General features: G+C 44.4%; 1 protein-coding gene across 1 annotated transcript in view; it reads left to right on the forward strand.

Moving 5' to 3' along the window:
* RSPO3 (R-spondin 3) overlaps positions 1 to 27321 on the forward strand; it is an 89032-nt gene that overhangs the window by 34276 nt on the left and 27435 nt on the right. Inside the window, exons 2-4 of the mRNA XM_006139432.4 lie at positions 9077 to 9268; positions 11429 to 11575; positions 13456 to 13653. Coding sequence (XP_006139494.1) covers positions 9077 to 9268; positions 11429 to 11575; positions 13456 to 13653 — 537 coding nt within the window. The remainder of the gene's footprint in view (positions 1 to 9076; positions 9269 to 11428; positions 11576 to 13455; positions 13654 to 27321) is intronic.

Raw genomic sequence — 27321 nt, forward strand, 5'->3', positions numbered from 1 at the left:
GTGTGTCTGGGGAGCTTCATCTTGCAAGATTAGGCCATAAAAGGGGCACCCTCAGAGTGAATAGTCACCAAATATGACAGCTGTTCAAGACTTACATTTTTCCCTGACCTGAAGAAGAGCCCTGTGTAAGCTCAAAAGCTTGTCTCTCTCAGCAGAAGTTGGTCCCTGCTTGTCTGTCTAGTATTCTAGGACAGGCATGGCAACAACTATACTGCATAATTCTTCCCTTCATCTTTTCTACCTTGCTTAGCATGAACAATTCTCTACTAATAGCTGAGAGATATAAACAGGCTGGACTTTGGCTGGTGGCGGGACATTGGTCATGTAACTGCTAAGTGTTCCTTATATTTTTTATGTTATAGATCATCTTGTCTAAAAATAAGCGGAGGTAATAGAACAGTTGCAATCTGTTATGCCTAGAAAGACTTATAGGCCTCTTCTCTTGAGGGATAGGGGTCAGATAGGGATTTGGAAATAAATTCAGCTATTTGTGTGAGATCTGTGGGTGCTTTGCAGGGCTTTTCTAATATTACTGCTTTATATATGATTTATGACCTGGGTTTTCTGTTATTTAACCTAGTAAATTAGCTGTACCTTGTAGATCTACTTCAGTCCCTTCGCTGTCTGAATTTCCTTTACCCTGAATTTTGATGGAGATATGCAGTGTGTATCAGAAAACAGCAACTTCCATTCCCTCTCCATGCAAAGAATTTCAGTTTATTTACAAAACTCCCTGGAATGAGAATGAGCCATTTGTGGTGGCTGTGGCTGATTTGGAGGTTATTTCTGCTATTCTGAAGATGCTCGTCAATTGAATTAAACTTTCTGTGCCCCCCTCCCCCCCAAGTGAGGTTTTACAGGCCGTTCTAACCAAACTGAAGCAGAATGCTTTCTGGCAGCCAGCATATCTAATGATCAGGCTCTTTGTGCCAGACATGTTTAAAAATACAGAGGCAATCCCCAGTGAATGCTTGGCCATGTGTGATCAAGGCTTCTTTATTGATATATATTGCTATAAAATGGTGATGGATACTTTTTGAGATTGTGGTGCAGTCCCATACTTATGTTTGTGATCATCTTCCAACCTGCAGACACTCAGGCTGCATCTAGGACTGGCATGATTTTGCACAAAAGCAGCCGCTTTTGCGCAAAATCTTGCCACCTGTGTACACTGGCCGTGAGTATTTGCACAAGAACACTGACTTTATAATGTACAAAATCAGTGATTCTTGCACAAATACTCCGTGACGCTCCCACTCAGGGATAAGTATTCTTGCACAAGAGGCCAGTGTAGACAGCAACGTTAATTTCTTGCACAAGAAATGGCCATCAGAGCTTTCTTGCACAAGACAGCGTCTACACTGGCACGGATGCTTTAGTGCAAAAGCAAATCTTTTGCACAAAGGCACATGCCAGTATAGATGCTCTCTTGCGCAAATACTTTTAATGGAAAAACTTTTCCGTTAAAAGTATTTGCGCAAAATCATGCCAGTCTGGACACAGCCACAATGTTCAAAAAGTGTTGGCTCCTTTGCCTTCAAAGGCAAAGTGCCTCACGTGGATGGAAATGCTCTGTCAAGCCAGACAGATATCTGAGGAAATATTTTGCAATCCTTTTGGGAGCAGTTTCTGAAACTATTTTAGTAGTCTTGAGATTGCTTACCCTACGCTTTGCACCATATTAGGCAAGAAAGCTTTGAAGTAAGATTAAATCAAGCAAGTCCTTTGACTCTGAGAAACAGACCCCACCTATCCCATCCTCTTTTGGAGGAAATACTCAATTGCTTGTAGATTGTGGAGAGGAGGTAGAGAAAGCTTACCTAAACAAGGGGAACTCCAGACATAACTATTCTATTTTTGTGACTACATCTTCTTGCTAAGTAAGAGTTACTAGGGTTTCCACAGATGTGGTCAAGTATGAGGTTTGGTTTATAATTATATAGACTTCATTAGCTGCTCCAGAGTAGAGCTATATGGAGGATTACAACTTTCAGAATCCTTTAGCTTTGTACCTTATTGGGGAATTTGGTTAATTTTATATCTGTTGTGGCTGATCAAATTAAACATTTGCATCACATGAGAGACTGTTGGTCCAGGAGGATACCAATAACCAGGTGTTCGTAGTGGGGACTAAGACTCATTTCTAGAGCAGGTCTATTTTAGAAGCTGGTCTCTTTGTTTACATCTTAGAGCTGAAAGGTGATAGGCTCAGTAAACTGAAGGGCAGAGAGAATAACTGATTTGTCTCAGGCTACACTACAAATCAACTCAGAGAACAGAAAAAGGGATACATAAATTCTAATGTGTGGCCTTTTGTTCCAATCAATAGGGATTCTTTCTTTCTTTCTTTCTTTCTTTCTTTCTTTCTTTCTTTCTTTCTTTCTTTCTTTCTTTCTTTCTTTCTTTCTTTCTTTCTTTCTTTCTTTTGCTTTGGAATGAATTAGATTGCACCAGATGTCATGTGGTTTCACAAGAGAACATTTCTTGACCAGGCCTACAAGATTAAAACTCAGCTTTCTTAGTTCTGCCATCAGTGCCTAACCCACTATGCCACATCATTTCTCTGCCAAGCCACTGGACCTCTCTGTGCCTTAGCCATCAGATATGGAAATTGTAGTTCCTAAAGATGCTTTTGCACTCCCCTAGCATGTTTTTTTTCACTCGTAGATCCTGTGACAAGTCATTCTGCTGTATTGCAGTTACCCTGTCTGAACAAGAGCAGCATCAGCCCCTGTGATGGATAGGAGTAGTGCTGGCCAGTACTTGGTTATTAGAGGGTTAAACTCAGTTAGTGAGGGGGTGTTGGCAGGGAGCCAGAAGAACCAATGGGATACAGTGCTGAAATTAGCATTGTAATGATTACTTGCTTGCCATTTCTCTTTGAGTTTAAGCCAGGAGTTGGGAGAAATAGGATGATTTAAATCCAGGCAGAACGACCATGCCTCCAAGGAATACTGGGCATGGAAATGGACTGTACTGTGAAAGGATTGTGAGTAAATAGGGGGGAAATTTTTATTTAGTTGCTATCAGGTTATTTTCTTTGTTTTGTTGCTGGTTAAGCTTCTCTGTGTGAGATCCATGTGCCTTCCCTTCCCCATTCACTGTATCTAAGCTGCATCCCAAAGAGACGCTGTTTCTTTGTGTTTTAATCTGTTCCTTTCTCGGTTGCTTTGTAACGCCTAGCAAGCAAGTATGCTTTATCATACTTATCTTTTTGTTTTGTTAATAAAATCACCTTTTTTAAAGTGATGATTTGATTCTTGTGTCCTGAAAAGTAACAGGAGGTCTGTGTGTGTGCCTGCCTAGCCAGAGAGGTCAGCTATCAGAGATTGCAGTTTGGTTTTCTTTTCTTTTTTTCTTTTTTCAACCTCTCTTGTGGCAAAAGAGCTTGGGGGTACCCCTGAGGAAGAAGTTCAAGCGTTTCTTCCTGGTTTTCAGGGGTTTAATTCATTTGATGGTGGCAGCCTATCTGCCAGGGCCAGTGAATCTGTGACCTTGGGGAGTTTTTGTAAGCAGAAGTGTATAAAGGCAAGGTATTTTTAAGGTCTCTTGAGGCCTCACCTTCTACACTTGGGCTGTGTCTAGACTGGCCAGTTTTTCCGGAAAATCAGCCACTTTTCCGGAAAAACTTGCCAGCTGTCTACACTGGCCGCTTGAATTTCCGGAAAAGCACTGACGATCTCATGTAAGATCGTCAGTGCTTTTCCGGAAATACTATGCTGCTCCCGTTCGGGCAAAAGTCTTTTTCCGAAAGACTTTTGCGCAAAAGGGACAGTGTAGACAGCACAGTAGTGTTTTCCGCAAAAAAGCCCTGATAGTGAAAATGGCGATCGGGGCTTTTTTGCGGAAAACCGTGTCTAGATTGGCCACGGACACTTTTCCGCAAAAAGCGCTTTTGAGGAAAAGCATCCTGCCAATCTAGACGCGCTTTTCCGAAAATGCTTTTCACGGAAAACTTTTCCGTGAAAAGCATTTTTGGAAAATCATGCCAGTATAGACGTAGCCTTGGAGTGCCAGAGTGGGCTTGTCGCTCATTTGGGTTCTGTTTCCAGCTTTCCTGTGGCAAGTCATTCTGCTTTGTTGCAGTTACCCTTTCTGGACAAGAGCAGCATCAGCCCCCATAAAAGTGTGAGGTCTCACTAAGCATTCAATTGTGGCTTTATCACAGAGCCAGAGTAAGAGTCAGTGCTTATTTTCATAGTCCCAGGAGCAGAGCAGGAGCTAGATTGTGACTTAGAGATCTGTCCCTAGTTATCCTGTTACTTGAGCTTTATACTTAGTGTAGATGATTTCCCCACTTCCATGCCAACTCAGCCGTGCTGGTCTATGCATAAGGAAAAGGTTTTTTTCAGAGTCTAAGCTCTGCCAGCATCCTCTCCTTCACACACCCACCACGGACCAAGGTAGCCCATGCAAGGGTAAGCTGAATAGAGAGGAGGCCATCCAAGTTTTACTACATTTTGAAGTGTCCTTTTAGATTTTTTTTTTTTTAAACCAACACATTTTCTGAAAGCAAAGTTGCAGTAAAATGTTAACATCCAACATTACTTGTTACTCACTCAGGGCCAGGGCATATTCAAAGAATGTGGATGAAGATTCTGTCTTGCTGGATGGGGAGTTTTCCTCTTCTGCGTACATTAAATAGGGTGACCAAATTTTTAAATACCTAGCCTCTTCTTGTCAGTTCTCTTGTGTAAGTAGCCAGCATGAAAGTTTTTCTCTCCTAAGGATAGTCCATATTTTACCTTACCACAGTTCCTTAGGGGCCAATAGGCAGGCCCAGCCAAAGAATTTGTGGGGCTCAAGGCAGTGTGGCTGAGCTGCATGGCCCCCAGTCAGGACAGCGAGTGAGTGGCTGGGTGGGCGGGGTCAGGAGGTGGGCAGTACAGAGTCCTGAATGTGTGGAGCTGTGGGGCCCTGAACACGTGGGGCCCAAGGCAACCACCTTGCTCGCCTTGCCCAAAAGCCAGGCCTGCCAACAGGAGCTATGAGAAGCTGTATCTGGAGATGTGCAGGTAAATAAAGTGTCTGGCAGCCTGCAGGGTGAACCTTGTCTGACCTGCAGGCCTCTCATTGCCCACCTCAACCTTTACAGTAGTATATACACATTTATATGAGGTACACAAACTGAAGATGTCTATACCCTTTCCCATATAAAGACCCACTCATCCAGATCAGTTCCTTTATCCAGATCCCTCTTCCCATTTCTCATCTGTATTGTTTTCTTATCCACAATATTTTCAATCAAAATGTAATCTATTGAGAAACTAAACCTTTTGTTCCAGCTTGTTCCTGGGTCAGCTCCTCAAATGTAAAGGTATAGATACAGACACACCTTGCATTCAGTTATTTGTGACTTGTAAGTATTTTAAATATACAATGTTTATGTCCATTACATTATTACGTATCTCCTGGGATGATTTCAAGTTAGGCCCAGGAAAAGCTATCCAAACTGAATAATCTCTGCTCTTATCCACAACAAAGAATAGCTTTGGTAGTGTCTGTTTAATTTTGAAAAATATTCCACGCTGGTTTGGAGATCAATGACAAAAGTAGCCTTCCATCCCCATTTCTTTTCTTCATTGGGTTCCATGATAGACCATAGTGTTGAGTTTTCAAGAAATGTCAATGTCTGAAACATTTTACTGAACCCTCCTCTTAAGTACCGCTTCTTACATTCGCCATTATAACAGTCTACCTATGGTTCTAGTTTTGAGATGTAATGCACCTTTGCTTTAGGGATGACACAAGATTCAATACAGGCAGTCCCCGGGTTACGTACAAGATAGGGACTATAGGTTTGTTCTTAAGTTGAATTTGTATGTAAGTCGGAACTGGCTCCAGATTCAGCCGCTGCTGCTGAAACTGACCAGGGGCTGACTACAGGAAGCTGGAGGCAGAATTGCTCTGCCCCCAGCTTCCTGGAATCAGCCACTGATCAGTTTCAACCGCGGCTGAATCTTGAGCCTGGGACAGAACAGCTGGGCTGCCAGGTAGGTCCCTGCAGGACCAACCTGGCAGCACCCCAGCTGCTCTACCCCAGGGTCCACAACAAAAGCCTGGTCTGCTGGGGAGGGGAGCGCACTAGCTGCACCCCCCCCAGCAGACCAGGGACACGGGGAGCAAAGCCGCAGCGGCGGTGGGGTGCCGCGCCTCTGAGGCTTTGCTCTGGCAAAGCCTCAGAGGCACGGGACCCCGCCGCCGCCGCGGCTTTGCTCCCCGTGTCCCTGGTCTGCTGGAGACGGTCCCCAGCAGACCAGAGGCACCGGGAGCAAAGCGGCAGCGGCGGCAGGGATTGCCTGTATTCTCGGGGACTGCCTGTAGTCAAAAAGGATCCATTTTAAGGTATTTAATCTAAAAAGGATTCAGTTTATTTAAAAATTTCTCAGCATCTCATTTTTGATGGTATTAGGTTGGCTGTTAGGAAAAAACTTCTCTAGAAGGGTGGTGAAGCACTGGAATAGGTTACCTAGGGAGATGATGGAATCTCCATCCTTAGCAGCTGTTAAGGCCAAGCTTGATAATGCCCTGGCTGGGATAATTTAGTTGGGGTTGGTCCTGCTTTGAACAGGGGATTGGACTTGATGACCCCATGTGGTATCTTCCAGCCCAAATCTTCTATGATTCTATATCAATGTTCAAAATCAACATTATAAAGCAGCCTGGGTTAGAGCCAGACCCTCTGGTGGCAGCAGCAGCCAGAGCCCTTGGCCCTTTAAATTGCTGCCAGAGCAACGGAGAGCTGGGTGGCACTGAGGGCTGGCTGCCCCGGACCCATCCCTTCCCCAAAGCCCTGCCCCTTCCCCAAGGCCTCTCCCCTTCCAGGGATGCAGAGCCAGGCCCCCTCACACCACTTGTCTGGGGGCCCCCTGGTAACAGCCTTAGGCTATGGCTACACTTAAAATGCTACAGAGGCACAGCTGCAGCTTCTGTAGACCCCTACTGCCCCAACTGGTTACATTGCTATATGTCAGTGGTCGCCAACCTTTTTAAGCATGAGATCACTTTTTGAATTTAAGTGCAATCCAGGATCCACCTCAAACCCAAACACCCTTGCCCTGCCTCCTTCCCGCCCTGTCTCCAAGGCCTCACCCCTGCTCACTCCATCCTCCCTCCCCAACCCTCACTCGCTTTTATCAGGCAGGGGGTAGAGGACTGGGGTGCAAGGGAGGGCGATGTGGGCTCTGATCTTGGGCTAAAGGATTTGGAGTGTGGCAAGGGGTTCTGGGCTGAGCATGGGGGAGGGAGTTGAGGTGCACCATAGGTGCAGGGTGCAGGTTCTCGGAGGGAGTTTGGGTGCAGGGGGACTCAGAGCTGGGGCAAGGGTTTAGGGTGAATGAGGGGGTCAGGACTGAGGCCAGGGTTTGGAATGCAGGCCCCAGCTGGGCACCATATACCACAGGTGGCTGCTGGGTAGTGGTGCAGGAAGCTAAGGCAGGCTCACCTCTCCCCGGCCCTGCACCACTCCCAAAAACAGGCAGCAAACTGTCTCCATCCCTGCCCCCTTCTGCTCTGTGGAGATGGGGGGGCACTGTGACATCAGCACCCCCTCCTGTTCTTCCTGTGCTCTGCACAACGAGAAAAAAGCTCCAAGGCAGAGGGCAGGAGAAGCATGGCAGTGCTTGGGGCAGATGAAGTGCTGGCACTTGACAGCCTCCTGACCAAACCAGTCAGTATCACCCGTCAAAGGTTCCAAGATCTACCAGTAGATCCCGAGCTACTTTTAATGGATTTTATATTAATGCTGATAAATTGTCAGCTCTGCATAATAAAACTTTCTGCTTGTCATAAGGCCTTACACATGAAGGTTTCCCTAATTGGAGCTGCACATAGGGTTTGCTCTGTCAAAAGAGGTTATTCATAAAGATCTACCTGTCACTGGTGCTGACATATATTTCTTGTCAGAAGTGCTCGTGTATTTTATACACTAGCTTTGATGACAAATATTTATATCTCAGTTTCATATTCTTCTCCTTGTTGGGGTCAGTGATGGAAAATGACGAATAGTTTTCAAACAATTTCAGTTTCTTAATCATTTGACCATTCCTGCCTATGAAAATGGCCTCTGTATGCATAGTCACTTTTCAGAGTAGACTCCCATGTTAAGTATGCACCACAGAAAACAACCTGTGGTATAAATACTTCTAAAGTGTGGAAAGATGCATAGTGTCATGCCCTCTCAAATTGTTGCCCTTTATCACACTGAGAAATATTTCACTGACGTCTCTCTCCTGCTGAAAAGGTCGGTTACAATATCTTCCTATTGTTTGCTTTAAAAACAACTGGTGCACATAAGTACAACGAGAACCAAATATTTGAAAGCATAGTAATACATATGTCTATGTAGTAAAAGGCGGCACGGTTTTTCTCTCTGTTTCTTGAAGAAACAGAAATATAGAATGAAGCCATTGAAACTGGAGTATAACTCCTACCTATGTTCTATGCTGGGATGGGGGTAGTCTAAATGTCACAGTTAAGTCTGAACATCAGGTTGTAATTGCTGAAGATTAAACATGCCAGAGTGAACATTCCAGGGAAAAAATGAGTGAGTAGGATGGTTCTTTGTGTCTTCTTAAAAGGCAGTTTTGTATCGGATCTAACGCTACCACATTCTTGCACAGTATCAATTAAAAAAGATACTTAAATAAAAGCCATTACAGACTAGGGTGGGTTTTCTTATCATCTTAAGTATGAAACAAAAAGCACAAGCGTATTAATGCTCAAATTTTACTTTGCCGTGCAAACATATACTAGGCCAACACAAGCAATATCAGCAAAGCCATTGCTCCTGATGGAAAATCCTGAATCTTGCCCAAGGTGCAGGTATATCGCAAAATCAATTTCAGGTGTAATTTATTGTTAGCTATTCCTGCAGCATATGAGCATATCATCTGAGATTCCCATTTTAATACGTATGAAGGCAACATGTCAAGTCATAAACGACGGAAGCAAAAGTGAACCAGCCCTTGAAGGCTGTCATGTAAGATTTTAACACAGCATTCAGTACAGAGGCATAATCATATAACTGGGTTGTCTAATCTAGTTTTCTCCTTTTTAAAATAATTTGTCTTTTCAGTGCATCCCAATGTGAGCCAGGGTTGCCAAGGAGGGTGTGCAACATGTTCTGACTACAATGGATGCTTGTCATGCAAACCCAGACTCTTTTTTGTTCTGGAGAGGATTGGCATGAAACAGATCGGGGTATGTCTTTCTTCATGTCCAAGCGGATACTTTGGAACCCGGTATCCAGAAATAAATAAGTGTACAAGTAAGTGCTGGAGAAACAACACTGTATCTTTGTGCGTTTTTGTTCTGATATGAGACTAAACATCATAATGAATCAAGGAAGTTAAATAGTAGACAGATAAATTCTTTAGTTTGGTCAGTCTTTTTATATTGGTACAATAGGTATTCACCTGAGTGTAAGGTTAGAGTGAAATTCATATTAGGTAAAAAGTCTTTGTATGGATAACCTATCTAGGCACTGGGGATGGATTTCTCTCCTGCATCCTTATTCAGAGATAAAGGTTTGTAGTCTAATCCCCTAGTGCCACAGCTACAGCTGAATGGTTGTAGCAGTGGTCATGGGCCACTACAACTTCCCAGAGTGGAGCCTGTGACTATGAGATCCATGCTGTTTATAAATTCACTGGCAATGCACTTGTCATCCCAGCTGGACCTCAGTTCTTCCATAAGACAGAGTTTGATACCGGAGAGCACTGCTCAACGGTGAGGTTTCCAGAGCTCCTTTGCATGGCCTCGCTGTAACTATACTTTGTGCATAGCGTAACCACAAAGGTGCTTCTGCAATTTGGATGTTTGATCCACTGTCCATCTGTGGGTAGATGCCAGACTATCACTGAAAGGGCTCTACTAAATTCACAGCCATGAAAAACATGCTGTGGGCCATGAAATCTGGTGTTTCCCTGTGAAATCTGGACTTTTGTGTGCTTTTACCCTACACTATTCAGATGTCACTGGGATGGGGACCAGCATTTCTCATTTAAGGATCCTGGTCCAAAAGAGAGTTGCAGGTGGGTTACCTTGTTATACTGGGGGAGTGGGGTTGTGGTATTTGCCACCCTTACTTCTGTGCTGCTTTCAGAGCTGGGCACCTGGTGAATGGTGGCTATTGGCCAGGTGCCAAGCTTGGAAGGTAGTGCCCCATCAGTAAAAGTAAGGATGGCAATACCATATCATGCCATCCTGACTTCTGTATGGCTGCTCGTAGTGACCCTGCCTTCAGAGCTGGGTTCTTGACCAGTAATTGCTACTTCAGATTCTCAGCTCTGAAGGCAGCACCACCAGCAGTAGCAGCACAGAACTAAAAATGGTAGTACTGCCACTCAACTACAGTAAACTTGTGACATCCCCCACTCACCCACAAACACACTCCTTTTTGGGTCAGTATTCGTACAATTGCAACACTATGAAATTTCAGATTTAAATAGCTGAACTCATGACATTTCTGATCTTTAAAATTCCATGTCTGTGAAATTGACCAAAATGAGCCGTGAACTTGGCACGGTCCCATTCATTGACTTTCAGAGGTCTTAGATGCCTAACTTGCATTTCTTAGTTCCTCCTCCCCATCAATATTTTTTGAATTTTGATCAAATTTTACATTTTGAAATTTTTAAACCAAAACCTAGAGAACTCCCTTTTCGATTGACTTTATTTACCAGCCATCTAGGTGACTAAATCAGACATAGGAATTATAGCTAAGTAATTCTCCTTACTTCCTGACCAGTGGATGCTGAAACTCAATTCTACTTTTGTATAACCTCCAAGCTACTAAACAACTTTAAATGATTGTGAACTTTTCTCTAGAGTAAATGTATTCATGGCCTTTGTATCTTGCTTGCAGAATATTAGATATACAGGTTTTCTCATATTGTTAAAAATCCATGTCTGATAGCTTGCTTCTGTCCTGTATGAATGATATAAACATAATAGTTCTGGAAAATCCTGTGGGATTGCAACAAAATGCAATGGACCAGAAATACATAAATAAATAAATCTAAATTCTGAAATACATTTTTAGTTTTTCCTGAACAAATGGAGATATACTTGGTGGAACTGATTCTCCAGTGCCTTGCATTTTAACTGGTTGTTTACCCCTGTGCAATGTGAGTCCAATGTGGATATATGTTACAATTCTGGTCTGGGGGCATTGTGCACCCATTTTGCACAGTTCTTAATGACTATTCAAAGGGCAAGGCAGTTTTGAATGCAGCCCCTTTGGCCTAATTCTCATTTCCCACAGTGTAAAGGAGACTTAATGTGGCTATGAATAAAATGTACTCTCACTGGCAGGCCCTTGTACATTGTCAGAGTGGTGTAAAGCACAGCGGCATACATGCAAATCAGGGCTTTAATGTCTAACTGGGGTGACACAGGCTGTAATTCTTCCCATTTTGCATTACAGAATGTAAAGCTGACTGTGATACCTGCTTCACCAAAAATTTCTGCACAAAGTGTAAAAGTGGGTTTTACTTACATAACGGAAAGTGCCTTGAAAACTGCCCTGAGGGGCTGGAACCCAACAATCACACGATGGAGTGCACCAGTATTGGTAAGTAGAGACTCCAGCCTAAGACCTGAGCCTGCAAGCCCTGCACGTGAGGAACTCATATTGACCTCTCAGGGAGTCTGCGCAGGACAGGACTTGCAGGAATAGGTTCAGAGTTAGAAACACAAACTCAAAATTACATCTGACTTATTTTTAAGAAAGTTCAGTCACAGGGGGTGTTCTTCAATGCCATAATCTCAAGGTGTTTCCTGCATCTGTCCTCTGGCCCCATCAGAATAACCCATTGCCCTCTGAGGAGCAACTTCCAATTATGATGGGCTGTCTTGTGCCAGTTAAGCATAGGCCAGTGTTTGGGAAAATACGGAACACTTCAGTAATCCTATTGCACAGATTTCTTCCCAAACTCTCTAGCAGACTATTGGTTGTACTCCACTCCTTCAGAAAATGCAGTATGCTTCCTCTTGCACACCCAACCTGCTCTGCGAACCAGCTCCTAGCAGTAGATGGTGGGGTTCCTTCCTCCCACCCATTGAGGAGGTGTCTTAGGGTACATCTACACAGCACCCTAAACTCAAAATAAGATACACAATTTGCGCTACGTAAATTGTGCATCTTATTTCGATTGCTTTTCAAAATAGCTTATTTAGAAATTTATCACCTCTACACAGTGCCAAATTTCAAAATAATGTGCTATTTTGAGACATCCCTAAACCCTTGTAGAATGAGCCCACAATAATTAAGTGGAGATTGCTTGTGAGCAACTGTCTTCTAGGGTTTGTAAAATTTGGAAATAAGTTGCAGAGATGGAAAAATCTATTAGGCCGTTAAATCCATTCTCATATTGTTGCAGAGTATGATAGAAGCGATCTATGGTATGAAACTTGTACCACACTTAATCTGCAGACGAAAAATGAAGAGATGGGCCAAACTAGGTCACTTATTCAAACCCAACATCTGTCCCAGTTTTGCCCATCTTTACTCGGTATGTTTTACAAATAGCATCGTTTTCATGAATCTTGACTAAGCTGTTCAGTACCAAGGGAGTTGGCAACATGGGCCCGATTCTCCTCTCACACAGGTGTGAATCAAGTTTAATTCCACTGAAGTTTGTGGAACTATGTTTCTGTACAATGCAGCATGAGAGCAAAATCAGGCCCAATGCCTCATTTTGCCAAACCATTTTTTCCCCTGGAATGCAGCTGGCAAAAGTGATGCAGCCAGTGTGAAATAGTCCTACTTACACATAACTGATTTGCATTATTTCATGTCAAGTACATCCTGGACAGGCCACATTTTCCTCTCAGTTATACCTCTTCAGTAATGCCATGTAGGTAATGCCATTTAGGTAAACAGAGTTACTCCCAGTTTGGACAGGTAAAATTGAGAGCCCGGGTTGGGTGCGTCTACACCGTACCCTAAATTTGAAATAAGAGATGCAATTTGCACTACGCAAATTGTGTATCTTATTTTGATTGTATTTTTAAAGAGCTTATTTATTTTGACTGTATTTTTAAATAGCTTATTTTGAAATTCGGCACATCTACACAGCTCCAGATTTCCAAGTTTAACGTGCTATTTCGAGACATACCTTAACCCTCATGGAACGAGGGTTACAGGGATGCCGAAATAGCATGCCCATTATTTTGAAAAATATTTAGAAATAACAAGCGTGTTTAAAAGACATGTGTAGCTATTTCAGCATGCCTCCGGTATCCTGAAATAGCGCCTCTCTCTAGACATACCCTTCCTGATCTGAGCCTGGCCTTAGAAAGATGTATTTGCTCAAGGCCAGCCAGCTTTTCAGTTTGAAGGTGAATTCACTTTTCTTACATTTTGTTTGATACAGAATAAAATGAATATCTTGCATGCATTGTGTGCCCTACAGCCCCTGCTCCACTCAGCATGACCTATGTTTGTTACAGTGCACTGTGAAGCTAGTGAGTGGAGTCCATGGAGCTCCTGCACAAAGAAAGGCAAAACATGTGGCTTCAAGAGAGGAAATGAAACAAGAGTCAGAGAAATCCTACAGCATCCTTCAGCACAGGGCAACCCATGCCCAGCTACCAGCGAAAACAGAAAATGTATTGTACAAAGAAAGAGATGTCAGAAGGAAGGAAAAGGTACCATGTTGTTATCATCATCATATGAGACTGACACTGGGTTTGTTTAATCATTCGCCTCTGAACTCCTGGGTCTGCTTTCCTTATGCTACTAAAACTCCCATTGGCACTAGTGTGTGTTTGGGCCTGAGGGAGGAGATATGGAATTGTGCTTTCACACCGAGTAAAAACCATGCGGATCCCTTATGAAATCTGCCTCCTGGCTGATCCACCCCTAGAGGCATCTCCTCTCTCTGAGTTCTGCAGGCAGAACTGCCATTGATGTTAGTGCAAGAACTGGGGGGTGTAGTTAAAGGAAATCTATACAGCTGAATTAGCTGAGGCCAAAAATGTTAGCACTGTACTTTAAGCTGTGAATTAGCTGCTGAATATTATGGGATTTTCTGTCCTCCTGTTTTTTAAAAGTAATTTCTGTTCCACCCAATAAGCTACTCACACACACACAGAGTTTGGTTTGAAAGTGTATTGCATCAACTGTATCCCTGACAGTGTGTTTTCTCCCAATGCATTGACACAGCTACACTGACTGTCATATGGGTGGGAAGGGAACCCATGCTCCTCCCATTCCCTGCTCCTGCCCACATGTGAAGAGAGGGCCACAGAGTAAGAGAGGGCCTAACACCCTAGATGCACTTGGCAGGCCATGCTTTAGGCCCAAATCAGTTAATAAGTATGTAACTAGAAGCTAGTCACTGAAAATCTGTGCTATCCCACAGGTGTAATTTATAAAGTCACGTGTGTAAAAAAGCTCAGACATTACAAACACAAAAAACAAACAAACAAACAAAAACCCAACAACAGACTGCAAAGCCTAGGGAAGATTGAACCTGTGATCCTTCAGGGAAAAAAAGAGGCCTCACCATGCTTGTAGCTGTTTCCATTGCTTCACACTGACTCAACAGACATCCTAAACTAGGCAAATATAACTATTGATAAACTAGGCAAATATAACTTAGATAGGGCCACGATAAGGTGGGTGCATAATTGGTTGGATAACCGTAGTCAGAGAGTTGTTGTTAACGGTTCTAAATCCTGCTGGAAAGGGATAACAAGTGGAGTTCCTCAAGGGTCTGTTTTGGGACCCATACAGTTCAATATCTTCATCAATGATGTAGATATTGGGATAGAGAGTATGCTTATTAAGTTTGCAGATGATACCAAACTGGGTGGGGTTGCAACTTCTTTGGAGGATAGGGACATAATTCAAAATGACCTTAGCAAGTTAGAGAAATGGTCAGAGGTAAACAGGATGAGGTTTAATAAAGAGAAATGCAAAGTGCTCCACTTAGGAAGGAACAATCAGTTCCATACATACAAGATGGGAAGCGACTGTCTAGGAAGGAGCATGGCAGAAAGGGATCTAGGGGTCATAGTGGACCACAAGTTGAATATGAGTCAACAGTGTGATGCTGTTGCAAAAAAAGCAAATATGATTCTAGGTTGTATCAACAGGTGTGTTGTAAGCAAAACTCGTGAAGTCATTCTGCCGCTCTACTCAGCACTAGTTAGGCCTCAGCTGGAGTACTGTGTCCAGTTCTGGGTGCCACATTTCAAGAAAGATGTGGAGAAATTGGAAAGGATACAGAGAAGAGCGACAAGAATGATTAAAGGTTTAGAGAACATGACCTATGAAGCCAGGCTTCATGAACTGGGCTTGTTTAGTTTGGAAAAAAGAAGATTAAGGGGGGACATGGTAGCGGTTTTCAAATATCTAAAAGGGTGTCACAAGGAGGAAGGAGAAAATTTGTTCCTCTTGGTTTCTGAGGACAGGACAAGGAGTAATGGGCTTAAAGTGCAGCAGGGGAGGTTTAGATTGGACATTAGGAAAAAATTCCTAACTGTAAGGGTGGTCAAATATTGGAATAAATTGCCAAGGGAGGTGGTGGAATCTCCCTCTCTGGAGATATTTAAGAACAGGTTAGATAGACATCTGTCAGGGATGGTGTAGACGGAGCTTGGTCCTGCCTTGAGGGCGGGGGGCTGGACTCGATGACCTCTTGAGGTCCCTTCCAGTCCTATTATTCTATGATTCTAAGCTTCCGAGTGATGTTTGGGGTGAATATGTGCGCTAGCTGTGTGGTTGATTTGTGTCTGGGGAGCCAGTTAGAGTGTGTGCTGGAAGATTTGCAATGAGTTGTGCAGGTGCCAGACAAACTTTTTGCTACTATTAATATTTTAGGGCTGAATTGTTTCATAAAGCCACAGGGCACAATAAAGGGAAGAGTTTTGCTGCCCCATGCTGGAACATCACAGGGATGGAATGATGGTTCAGGGAGCTACAATTCCCTCCCTGCCTCCTCCTTGCTGTGGAAGTCAGTGGTCAAGGCTGGTCTATGGGGAGCAGCAGTTCATACTCTTATCTCTACCTTACCCCTCACCCACCCACCCCACCCCCTCAATGCTCCCAGGTACTGGGTTAGCTTTCCTGGGCAGTGTACTGAAAGCAGTGGAGCCAAGAGTCCATTCATTCCCCATACACTCCCTACCCAGTTTCTCTGGGGATAGCAAGACCATAGCACCCATTTAATCATACAGACCTTGATCCAAGTTCCAGGGTGTTCATCCAGAGACAGAAATGGGTTCTTACTTCCTCTGACCACTCCTACACTGTTGCACAGCTTGAGAAACAACCTCACTGCCCTGCAATAACTAACAGTCATATCCAGTATGGGGTTTTTTTTGGTTTGTTTTTTTGAGAGGAAGGACAGGGGATTCATTTTATTTTTAGCTGTCAGAGCCTGAGCAAACAGCACAGGAGTGAACTTTAATGCTTGGAACTGTAATTTTTTTTTTCTCTGGGTGATGGTGATGTTGTGTATGTACATTGTATTTTGGCAACATCTTCTTATTGGTCAAGACATTTCACTTTGAAAAGTGTCTGCTGTTCATATGTAGTAAGTACTTTAAAAGAAACTCCTCATATATTTTACTGTCAAATCTTACTTTGTGCTTTATGGGACTTGTGCCAAACCATATTTGCAAAATATTGTATGCCACAAAAAAGTCCTTTAAGGTAATAAATCTCTTTATGAAGCACATAAGGTGATTTCTTTTGAGCGAGTAATGGACCATAGTCTTCCCAGTTTTATACCAGTGCTCAACCTCTTTGAAGCCAATGTGGTTAGATGAAGCATAAATTACAACAGCATCTTTCTCCCATGAGATTTCTCTGCGTGTGTACATCTGAATGCAAAATAGAACCCTTTACTCTTTTAAAAGTTATTAAATTCACAGCTACACCATATCCAGTAACAGTAGCCACGAACATCTGACATCTCTGCTTCCAGACACCTCCATAAAGGAGATGGACTTTTTTTTAAAAAAAGATCTTTAATAAAATCAAGGAAATTCACATATAAAGACAACTGGGTTAAAATAATATTAACGACTGGATTATGGTGACACAAGCCTGGAAACTGAGATTTAAGGCTAAAAGTCTAAGATTATTTTTCTACTGGAGTAGGGGAAATAAAGCCCTTTAGCTCAACTTTCAGGCCACTTCTGTCTCCCTACTCCAAACTACCCCTCTTCTACAAAAAGAAAGTTCTGTTCCTTCTTGAATGACACCTCAAATATAGAAGAGCTCCACAGGTTAAATTCATTCAGCAAACTACACAGTAGGAAGCAGGGGGGAAAAAGTCTTAGAAAAAGCAAAAGGAAGACAAGCAAAACTGGGTTCATTGTTAAGAAAAAAATGAAAACCACACTTAACACCAAAAGCCACTTTGCAATGTGTATGTTGTTACATCTGCTAAAGGCCACTGATAGATCTAGTAGCACTGATGTTAGTCATTCCTCCATAGTCATAAGCAGAACTTTAGCTAATTCAGCAAGTACTGTTGCCATGCTGCATCTAAGTCTGTCTCCTGACTGTTAGGGATTTAGGACATTGGCAAAGGATGAGTGATGACAGAGTTTGTTTGCCACAATTGTCTCTGTGACTTGGCTCAGGAAGGTGAGATTAGAGACAGGCTGTTAGTCAGCTGAATCACTGGTATCTCTCATAGGCATTTGCCTATGGTGAGTAGGCATATTCAGATAAAGCACATGGAAGGATTCTTTTGTTTCATTCTGCTATTGTAGCCTTTGGTCTGTCAAGATGGGTTGTAATTCTGCTTCCGTTTTCTCCCCATTGAAGTAGAATGAGAGGTCTTCGTGGGAGACGATGCTAGGTTCTGAGGTGGAGTGTAAGACAACTGGGATAATTAGGTGGATCAAACTGTAAATTCTTCTGTGGACAAGCTATCCTAGGCCCATATTAGTCTAGATCAGTAGCTCTCAAATTGCGGATCAGAATCCCAAAGTGGGTCAGGTCCTTGGGCAGTGGGTATAATAGGCCAGGGGAGGCTGTGCGACCCACATTGCAGAGTTTGGGCTAAGGCTTTTCTTTTATTATGCCCCATGGATTTTTCTGGAGTAGCCATTGGCTAAAGAGGGTGGTATGTGCTATTCAGTTTCCTGGGTTCCTCAGTAATCTCCATGGACTGCATGGAGATTACTGAAGAACCCAGGAAACAAAATAGCACATACTCATCTCAGCCACCCCAGAACCTATAGGGGGCATAGCAAACCCATTTCCAAAGAGAGACTTTTCTCCAGGGTAGCTTGGTTTGGGGAGATGAGGGCAGACACAGCGGTGCTTAGACTAGGGCTCCTCTGGACAAGTGTGTGTCAGGGTGCTCCAGACTTCGGCTTGCCCTGGGGCTCCTCTGGCTGAGGGCGGGATACTTGGGGCTTCTCTGAATGGCTCTGAGGAGTGACTTGTGGCTCTGACCATGGAGGGGGTAGGAAGAGATCTGGGGGCTCTGGCCATGGGGGGAGGGATGGGAGAAAGTGGCAGAGCCCAGGGGCTGGCCTACCCAAAGTGGGGGAGGAGGAGCTCCACCTGCTGCCCACAGAGTGAGACTTGCTGGAACCTGGGGCCAAAGCCCAAGCCTCACTGCCCAGGACCAGAGCCAAAGCCCGAGGGCATCAGCCCTGGGTGATGGGGCTCAGATTAGACACTTCGCCTGGGGCTGTAGCTGTTGAGCTCTGGTTTTGGTCCCCCTGGCCAGAGCAGTGGGTCTCAAGCTTGGACTTTAGGCCCTGTCCCCATGCAGGGCAGTGGGGATCAGACAGGCTTATGCTTTGGTCCATCTTCCTGGTGTCATGTGGTACGTTTTTGTCGTCAGAAGGGAGTCATGGTCAATGAATTTTGAGAACAATTGGTCTAATTCAGTGGTCACCAGCGCGGTGCCCGCAGGCGCCATGGCGCCCCCCCGGGCCATTTCTTTGTGCTCGCTGAGTGATTGGGGCTGGCCCCACCCCTGGGCACGCAGTGCATGGGCGGTGCCAGCCCCTGGGCGCATGAGTGGTGCCGGCCCCGGGTAGTCAGCATATGGTCGGTGCCGGCCCCAGGCACGCGGTGGTTAGGCGGCCCCAGCCCCAGGTGCGCGGCACGAGGACTGTGCTGGCCCCGGGCTTGAAGCACGTGGGTGGCGCTGACCCGGGCGCAAGGCATAGGGGCGGCACTGGCCCCGGGTGCGCAGCACGTGGGCGGCCCTGCCTCCAGGCGCATGGGCGCTGCCAGCTCCTGGATGCATGGCACAGGCGCCAGCTCCAGGCATGCAGCTCATGGGCAGTGGTGGCCCTGCCCCCGGGAGCACGGGACATGAGCTGTTCCGGCCCTGGGCGCGTAGCGTATGGGTGGCCCCACCCCTGGGCATGCTGCACAATTGTGGCGCCAGCCCTGGGAGTGCTGTGCATGGGTAGCACCAGCTCTGGGCACACAGCGTATGGGTGGCCCCGCCCCCAGGTGCGTGCGCAGCCCCGCCTTCGGGCGCATGTGTGGCCCTGCCCCCAGGTGCCCGGCGTGTGAGCGGCCCCACCCCCGGGTGCCCAGCAGCTCCAAAAGGTTGGGGACCACTGGTCTAATTCAACCTGGCAATTCCTATGTTCAGGTATCTCAAGCCTCGCCAAAATCCTCAGAAGATTTATTTTGGCATTTTCTACCCTTTCCAAGCCAGGGGCCCAAAGTCATCCAATCTGCGTTATACTCGAGCCTTTGCCCTGCAACTGACCCAGCTTCCCTTTCTCATCTGCACTTTCTCTTCTGTAATCCATTCTCCAAGACACAGGCCCCCTCCAGTTTAATGAGATGCGTCTTTTCCCTTCCCATGTTTAGATCTTTCTTTGATTTTGACCTTTGAATGAAAACCCTACTGAAGGAGAGTCAACTAGTGTACCAGTTTGCTGTGGCTACTGTTATGAGGCAAACAATACAAAGTACTGCTGTGATTTCCAGAGATACAAAATGCATTATGGAACACAGTGGAAAAAAGCACCATTGGCAGAACTGAGTAAAAACTGCATATTATTCAGAAAGATTTGCTCACATTTTTTTACAAATGTGCTTTTGGCCATGCTCATGACCTTTTTGTGGTTCCTTTCTACAAAGGTGTACGTGAGATTGGCTTTTACTGGCAGGAAACCAAACATGCACAAATATTTGTGGAAAACGAATTTTAGGTTTTCATACATGAGTATTTCTGCCTGAATGGGTTCAATTATTTCTGACTGGAGTTCAGTGATCGTCAATGCAGGGAACTCTGGAAACCTGGTATTTCTGTGCTGAGAATTACTTTTGATCAGGCAGAGAAGAGAGAGTGCTCTTTGAAAGCAGGTTAGTTTCGTGGGTTTAATAGTTAACACTTTGCTAAGGAAAACCAAGTGGGTGCTTTGTGATTCTTCAATGCATCGCAGAAGTGAGGGGTGAGCAATTTCTTTGGGTGGGGAATGGTCTATAGGTGAAGAATGGAAGAGTCAAATGAATAGAGGAGGAAAAGAAGGATTTGGACAGGAGCAGGTTTCATGCAAAAGGGATAACATATAAGTTGATAGAGCTAGGTAGATAAAAATGTTCCTATTCTCCATTTCATATATCTGAATCTAAAAGTTCAAGTTTGATTTGAATAGCCAGGAAGACCAAGATTCAGAACAGTTCTGCTGTTTTATTGTACTAGTTCATCCATCCCTAATTTGTGTGTGTGTGTGTGTGTGTGTCCCACATATTTCCAGACCGGATCTGATAAATGTGCACTTGGCTCTCATAAATATAGTTGAAGTCCTATCAGGCTTTCATTAGATTTCCAAAACCACGACTCAGCTAAAATTCCCAAAGCCATTCATCAAGGTTAGAGTAGCTGTTACTTTAGCTGAAGACAATGTAACATAATACCAATAGGCTTAAAATATTAAGTGATAAATTCCCCTTCCTTACACTCACTAACACACCACACGGTCACACACATGAATGAAAAACAAAGGGCAGCTAAGTGAAGTAAGCTGCTCATTTAGTATTTCTCTTGAAGAAAAAGTTGTGTAGCTGATCTCTGATCACTTTCTTTTGTTTATAAGCCTGGCTTTCATTAGCATTCAATTAAACAGCTCCAGGCAGAACTGACAGAAAAATCACATGGGGTTTGTAACAGAAGATAAACAAAACAGGAAATAAAAAAGAATTTTATTGTGTATTGAAAGTAGAGCTCTGCTGGAGTCAATAGCAAACTCTCTGACATTACTGGGGCCAGGAACTCACCCATATTGTTTAGTCACCAAAGAAAGTATTGATGAGGGACCTGATGCAAAATCCATTGAGATCAGCAGGACCAGTCATTTGATCCTATCAGTGTGGGGTTGAATGTATCAATGAAGTGCTGGGCCTGCTTAAGGATTGGATGTGCATTGCGAGGAAGTCACTTGTGGAACAGCATGTTGAAATTTTGGCCCTCAGTGTCAACAGAGTGTTCCAAGTTGCACTGATTGCACATAATCTTCTTTCCTGTTAAGGCAAAGACATTTTGAGGGAGGTTGGCTGTTTGAGGAGTTAGAGCTATAAAATGGGTATATTGAAATTTCTGGCTGCGTCTTTTTGTAGGTTTAGCAAGAGAACTTAACTGTAAGAAACTTACTGCTACAGCACCTAGGCCAGTGTTGTCTAAATGACGAAGCTGGCCTCCCCGGCAAAACTGTAGATTCTTTCAGGAGAGGCACAGGCTGCCCAATGAAAATCAACAGGCGAGAGATTGTAAATACTGTTCTCCTTAACTCTTGACAAACCAGCACTATGTACTAGTTCTGTCGTATTTGTCATTGTAATGGACATCTTGTAGTGGAGCAACACCTGCTTAGTCAAATGTGGAAGTAACCCTGAGAGAACGGGAAATGAAACAGGTTGGCTATCCTTGTCCATTCCACATGTTAAAAATGAAAGGCTTGATACAGAGTCTGTTAGTCAATGGGAGGATTTCATTGACTTCAGTGTGCTCTGGGCCAGTCAGGCCTGTCATTTCCAAATGTACTATGTTTTAATATCTACTCCTCCTCTAAAAAAAAAAAAGAACAGTCCAGGAATTCTGGCAAGTTTGGTACTGACTGCTCAGCAAACTTACTCTTGTAATTAGAAAGTTTCACCCTTAGGTACATGGGAAGGTGTACTGGTCCAATTCCAGGTAATATTAACTCCCTTCCATGCTCCCCCACACATATAGGTGTGTCTATACTGCACCATAGGTCGAAATATGATACGCAATTTGAGCTACGCATATTGCGTATCTTATCTCAATGTTATTTCAACATAGCTTATTTTAAAATTTGGTGCTGTCTACACAGCACTTATTTCAAAATAAATTGCTATTCCGAAATGTCCCCTACTCCTTGTGGAATGAGGTTTACAGGGATATTGGAATAGCGAGCCTGTTATATTTCAAAATAACGGGCATGCTCAAAGGATGCGGAATAGTACTATAGACATAGCCATACAAGCTAGTGACATTAGAAACAAAGGCCAAACTGCTCCAAGTTGAAATGTCATTTCTCTGGTGCAACAGTAAAGGAGTGCCTGCTGTGAGAAATAAATCAGTGTGGCTGTGGTTAATGACCTTAGTGCATGATCAGTCCCCAGGCTTTTGAAGCTTCAAAATTAACATGAAGCTAATTACTGCATGCTTGTGTTTACATTGTGTATATGCCACTGGGTCATAGCTTTGGCCTCTTGTGAGTCCAAGCTACTATAATTGAGGAATCGGTCTTGTGAAGAGTTTGATTGTTTATTTTCTGTTTGTTTCTGCCAAGAGGGCCTTTGTTTCCTTTCCTGGCTAGGGTTTTGACTCTTTAACTTTAACACATTTCTAGCCTTCATTAGTAGTATTGCAGAGACCAAGGGTCCAGCTCTGTGTCCCTTTTACAGCAGCTCAGGGATTGCAACACCAGTTTAAATGGCCTCCCGCAGTTTTCTCAAGCAGACAGCTGGTGTAGACTGCACTACGTCACCCCCATTCACAGCCCCTGGCATAGCAGCCTGGGACATACAGAGTTCAGAGGGGAAGGACTGGCCCTAGTGCTTTGGGTTCTGGCATTCTACATAGCAGAACATATGACTGATTGGAGCTGGTGCAAATTAGAGCATTGGCTGAAGCTGATGTAACTGGTAACAGGAGCAGCACTGGCCCCTGGACCAGCCCAGAATTTCAGAGGTACAAAGCTAGCACAAAACCACCTGTAAGCTTCCAAACCTGAAAGGAGTAGTATGGAGTCTGACTCTTAAGGCCAGGGATGTTTAAAAGGAATTACATGCCTACCTCCCAATCTAGCTGGTTAAGTCACCATTTTGGCTCCACTGAGATGCACAGAACTTCTGTCTAACTCTTAAGTGCCCAAACGGTGTGTATTATCAGGGTAAAAGTTCCTTCCATGCCTAAATTTCTGCTTTTGAATATGCAAACAGCTGCTTCCACTCTGAGCCCTGGTCTAGGGTTGCCAGGTGTCTGGTTTTCATCTGGACAGTCCAGTATTTGCGGGCTCTGTCCAGTAAAAAAAAACCAGGAAATATCGGTCATGGCTCCTCCATCCTTCCTCCTCCTCCCCTCCTCCCCCTTTTTTTTGATTAACATCTTTGGTCTCCTTCTTTTTTTTCTCTTGGTGCTTTTTTTTTTTTTTGGCGGGAGAGGGGAGGTGTTTGGTATTTTTTGTTAAACAATCTGGCACCCCTACCCTGGTCTACACTAGGGACTTACTTTGAAATAACTAGTGAACTATCCACACTACCAAGCCCGTTATTTCAAAATAAGAGGCTCGCTATTTTGAAATAACAACTCCTGCTTTCCACAAGGAATAATGCTCATTTCGAAATTGTTATTTCAAAACAGTGGTAGTATGGATGCTCCGCTGCTGCTCTTTCAAAATAACTACTCCCCAGAGTCATTCAAAGTAATTACTCCCCAGTGCCTCCTGGGGCTCTAAGGCGAGGTAGCACGTCCACATTAAGGGAGCCTGTCTCGGACTTATTTCAAGGCTTCCCTGTAGTGTGGGCCCGCTATTTCAAAATAGTTATTTTGGGAGTTATTATTTAGAAATAATTTATTTTGAAATAATTTCCTAGGGTAGACATGTTTCATGGTGTCTATACTGCAATAAAACACCCAGGGCTGGCCCAAGACCTTCCTCAGCCATGAAGTCCCAGAGCCTAGGTTCTAGCCAAAGCCTGAGGGTAATCACCATTTCAAAAGGCAAAAGAGGGACACATACAGCAGCTTCACCTCCTCTCTGTTCTGCCCCTCCTCCTTCTCTGAGGCCCCATTCCTGATCAGGCCTTCCCTGAAGCCTTCTTCCCCTTGAGGCCCCATCTCCCGATCAGGCCAGAAATCAAGAGCTAGCTGTGGTAAGAGCTGACCAGAGAGTTTGGGCTGCTGTGAGGAGCCCCAGACCCTTCACCTTCCCTGGACAGGGCCTGGGGTACTTAAAAGCAGTCTCCTGCCCATATCCCAGCCCCTTGGGATATGCTACCCAGGGCGGGTAGAGTATCCAGGGCTCCCCACAGCAATCCAGGCTCCCTTGGCAGCTCTTATTACTATCTAGCTTCAGCTTGATATAGGCCATCCATGAGTGTTTTATTGCAGTACACACACACCCAAAGCGTCTGAACACCTATGTCCCACTTAAGGCCCAGAGCAATTGAAAGAGCACAGGAAGATGGGCATTCGGACAAGTAAGTCACATACATGCCTCAACCCTGCAGCTGCCTATTGGATCAGGTTCTATTCAGAACTCAGCTGGAAAAGGAGTACCAACAAGCCTTATGCATTTTAGCCCAATGGTTACAGAGGTTGCCTGGGAAGTCAGTGACCCAAGTTCAATGGCTTCCCACTCACACACAGAGCTTGAAAGGATTTGAACCCTGGTCTCCTTCCACACACCTATGGGATTTTCCGACATAGGACTCGCTCAGTCTATCCTGTAGAACCTGTTCCACCAGGGATTAAATATGTAAATAATCAGGGCTCGCCAAGCACCGGCAAGCCCCGCTCGCCAGCCATGCGGTTTTGCGCAGTTCTGCGTTCTGCGCATGCACAGATCGCTCTGCACCGGCTCTTCCAGGTTGTAATCTACTCGCCACAGGCGAGTATATTACATTATTTGTCGAACCCTGTAAATAATCATTGGGCTGGAGAAAGAGAGCAATAAAAAGTAGCTTGGTGATTAGGGTGGTGGTGACCCTCAGTCCAGGCCCTCTGCTCCAATAGCTGCTTAGTTTTATTATTTAGCCCTGGTAGAACAGCTTTAGCAAGAGAGATTGAGGGCACATTCTAACAATGTCCCAAAGCTCAATAGTTAGAGCACACACTTGTGAGATGAGTCTCCTGTTCAAATCGTTTCTCTCCTTTGTCCAAGTTGTAGTTGAACCTGGGTGCTCAACTTCCTACACAACTACTCTAAGCACTGGCCTACAAGTTCTAAGGTGCCCACCATACCATGAACCTTTGAAATGCTATGTGGAGCTGGATATCTGCCTGCAACCCTAACTCAGAAGCCCATCTCCAAGAGAGGGGAGGGCCTTAACAGATAGTCTTTTTGTTGGTATCTAGCATAGGCAGCTCCTCAGCTAACATGCTGGTGTTTGAGAATCACAGTCTATGGCACCTGTCTCCCCATGTCCCCTGTACATAGTTTATGGATCCTAGGTGTCAAACTCAAGCTTTATGAATTGCAGTGTTGTGCCTGTTATTGTCTAGCTGCCTAAAAGTTAAGTGCTGTGTGACAACACCTAGCTCCTTTTCATCATTCAGCCCCAGATTTTTAAAGGCATTTAGGCACCCAAAGAAGCAGATAGAGGCCTAATAGGATTTTCAAAATTGTAACGAGGTGCAATTTGCATTTTTACGCAGCTAAGATCTGACCCTAATGGCCCAATAAGGAGTAAAACTATTTTTTATAGCAAGTAGGCCTTTATTCTATCCCTTATTTTTTTTAAATGAGCATTAATTCCACTTATGCCTAATAACTCCAAGAGGAGAAGAGACACAGGCCAGGCTTGGGCAAGTATTTTACACACAAAGGCCAAACTATCAAAGACCCTTTGCACATGCAATGAAGCTATTCTGTATGCACCAGAGAACACGTGCTATACACCTAGGTAAGCTGAAAATGTTTGTGACCAAAGGGTGACTGTACAATTCCAGGATTTTCAAAAGGGCCTTAGAGGAGCAGGCTGCTTGCCTGTCGCTGCCTCTGCACCTCTTTTGAAAAGGACACCTCGTCCTCTTAAAACTCCTCTTCCTTTCTTCCACATTCTGGCAGGACAGAGAGCAGTTGCAGGGGTCATTCAGCTGCCCTTAGCTCTTCTGGAAATGTGCTGGACTCACTGCGAGTAAACAACCTTGCTGTTTGGTTTCCGAGTACGTAACCATTTTGAAACTTAAAAACATGAAGTGTGTGGTCAGCTGCTCCTGAGAAGGGAACAATTCAGAGAAAGCTGTTAGTGACTGCATGGTAGAGTGCTGACCGCACTCTAGCCACCCTTCCCACATTGCTAAACCAAATAAATGAACACATTACACTGGTTTTCTTACTATTAAGGAGCTTTTATTGTGCCTCCTCGCGTTCCTGGAGGATTTTATCCTAGATGTCTCATCTCTGCAAGAGAAAACAGAGGGCAAAAAATACAAGAACCTGCTGTATTACAAACCTCTACCCTTCTGCCCCTCAGAAAACCTCTTCACCTTGTCTGTCAGTCCATAATCACCATCGCTTCTGAACATCTTCCTGTCACAAAAATAGAATGTGGCAACTGCCGATTTACTCACTCTCTAGCTGCAGGCAGGTCAATCTTGACTAGGAAGTTGTGCCACATACTGGCAATGAGGAATAAGCTAGCAGCAAGGGTCAACTAGCATAGCCTTTCTCCAGACCTGGGCTCTTCCCCAACTTAATCTTTGTATCATGGAAAGAAGCATGAGAGAGAGAGAGAGAGAGAGAGAGAGAGGGGCTATGTCTATACTGCACCCTTTTTTCGCAAAAGCTTATGCAAATGAAGTGCAGAGTAGACTATCGCTGTACTTCATTTGCATAATTAATTAGGGGCCGCTTTTGCGCAAAAAGGAGCTGTGTAGACGGCTCCTTTTTGCGTTAAAATCCCCTCTTGCGCAAGAGCCATTCTTCCTGAAAAAAAGAGGAAGAACGGCCTTATGCAAGAAGGGGTTTTTGCACAGAAAGGAGCCGTCTACATATCTCCTTTTTGCTCAAAAGCCTCTTGCACAAAAACGGCCCCTAATTAATTATGCAAATGAAGTGTGGCGATATTCTACTCCACACTTCACTTATAAGCTTTTGCGAAAAAAGGGTGTAGTATAGATG

This window comes from Pelodiscus sinensis, chromosome 3, assembly GCF_049634645.1.
Source record: "Pelodiscus sinensis isolate JC-2024 chromosome 3, ASM4963464v1, whole genome shotgun sequence".
NCBI lineage: Eukaryota > Metazoa > Chordata > Testudines > Trionychidae > Pelodiscus > Pelodiscus sinensis.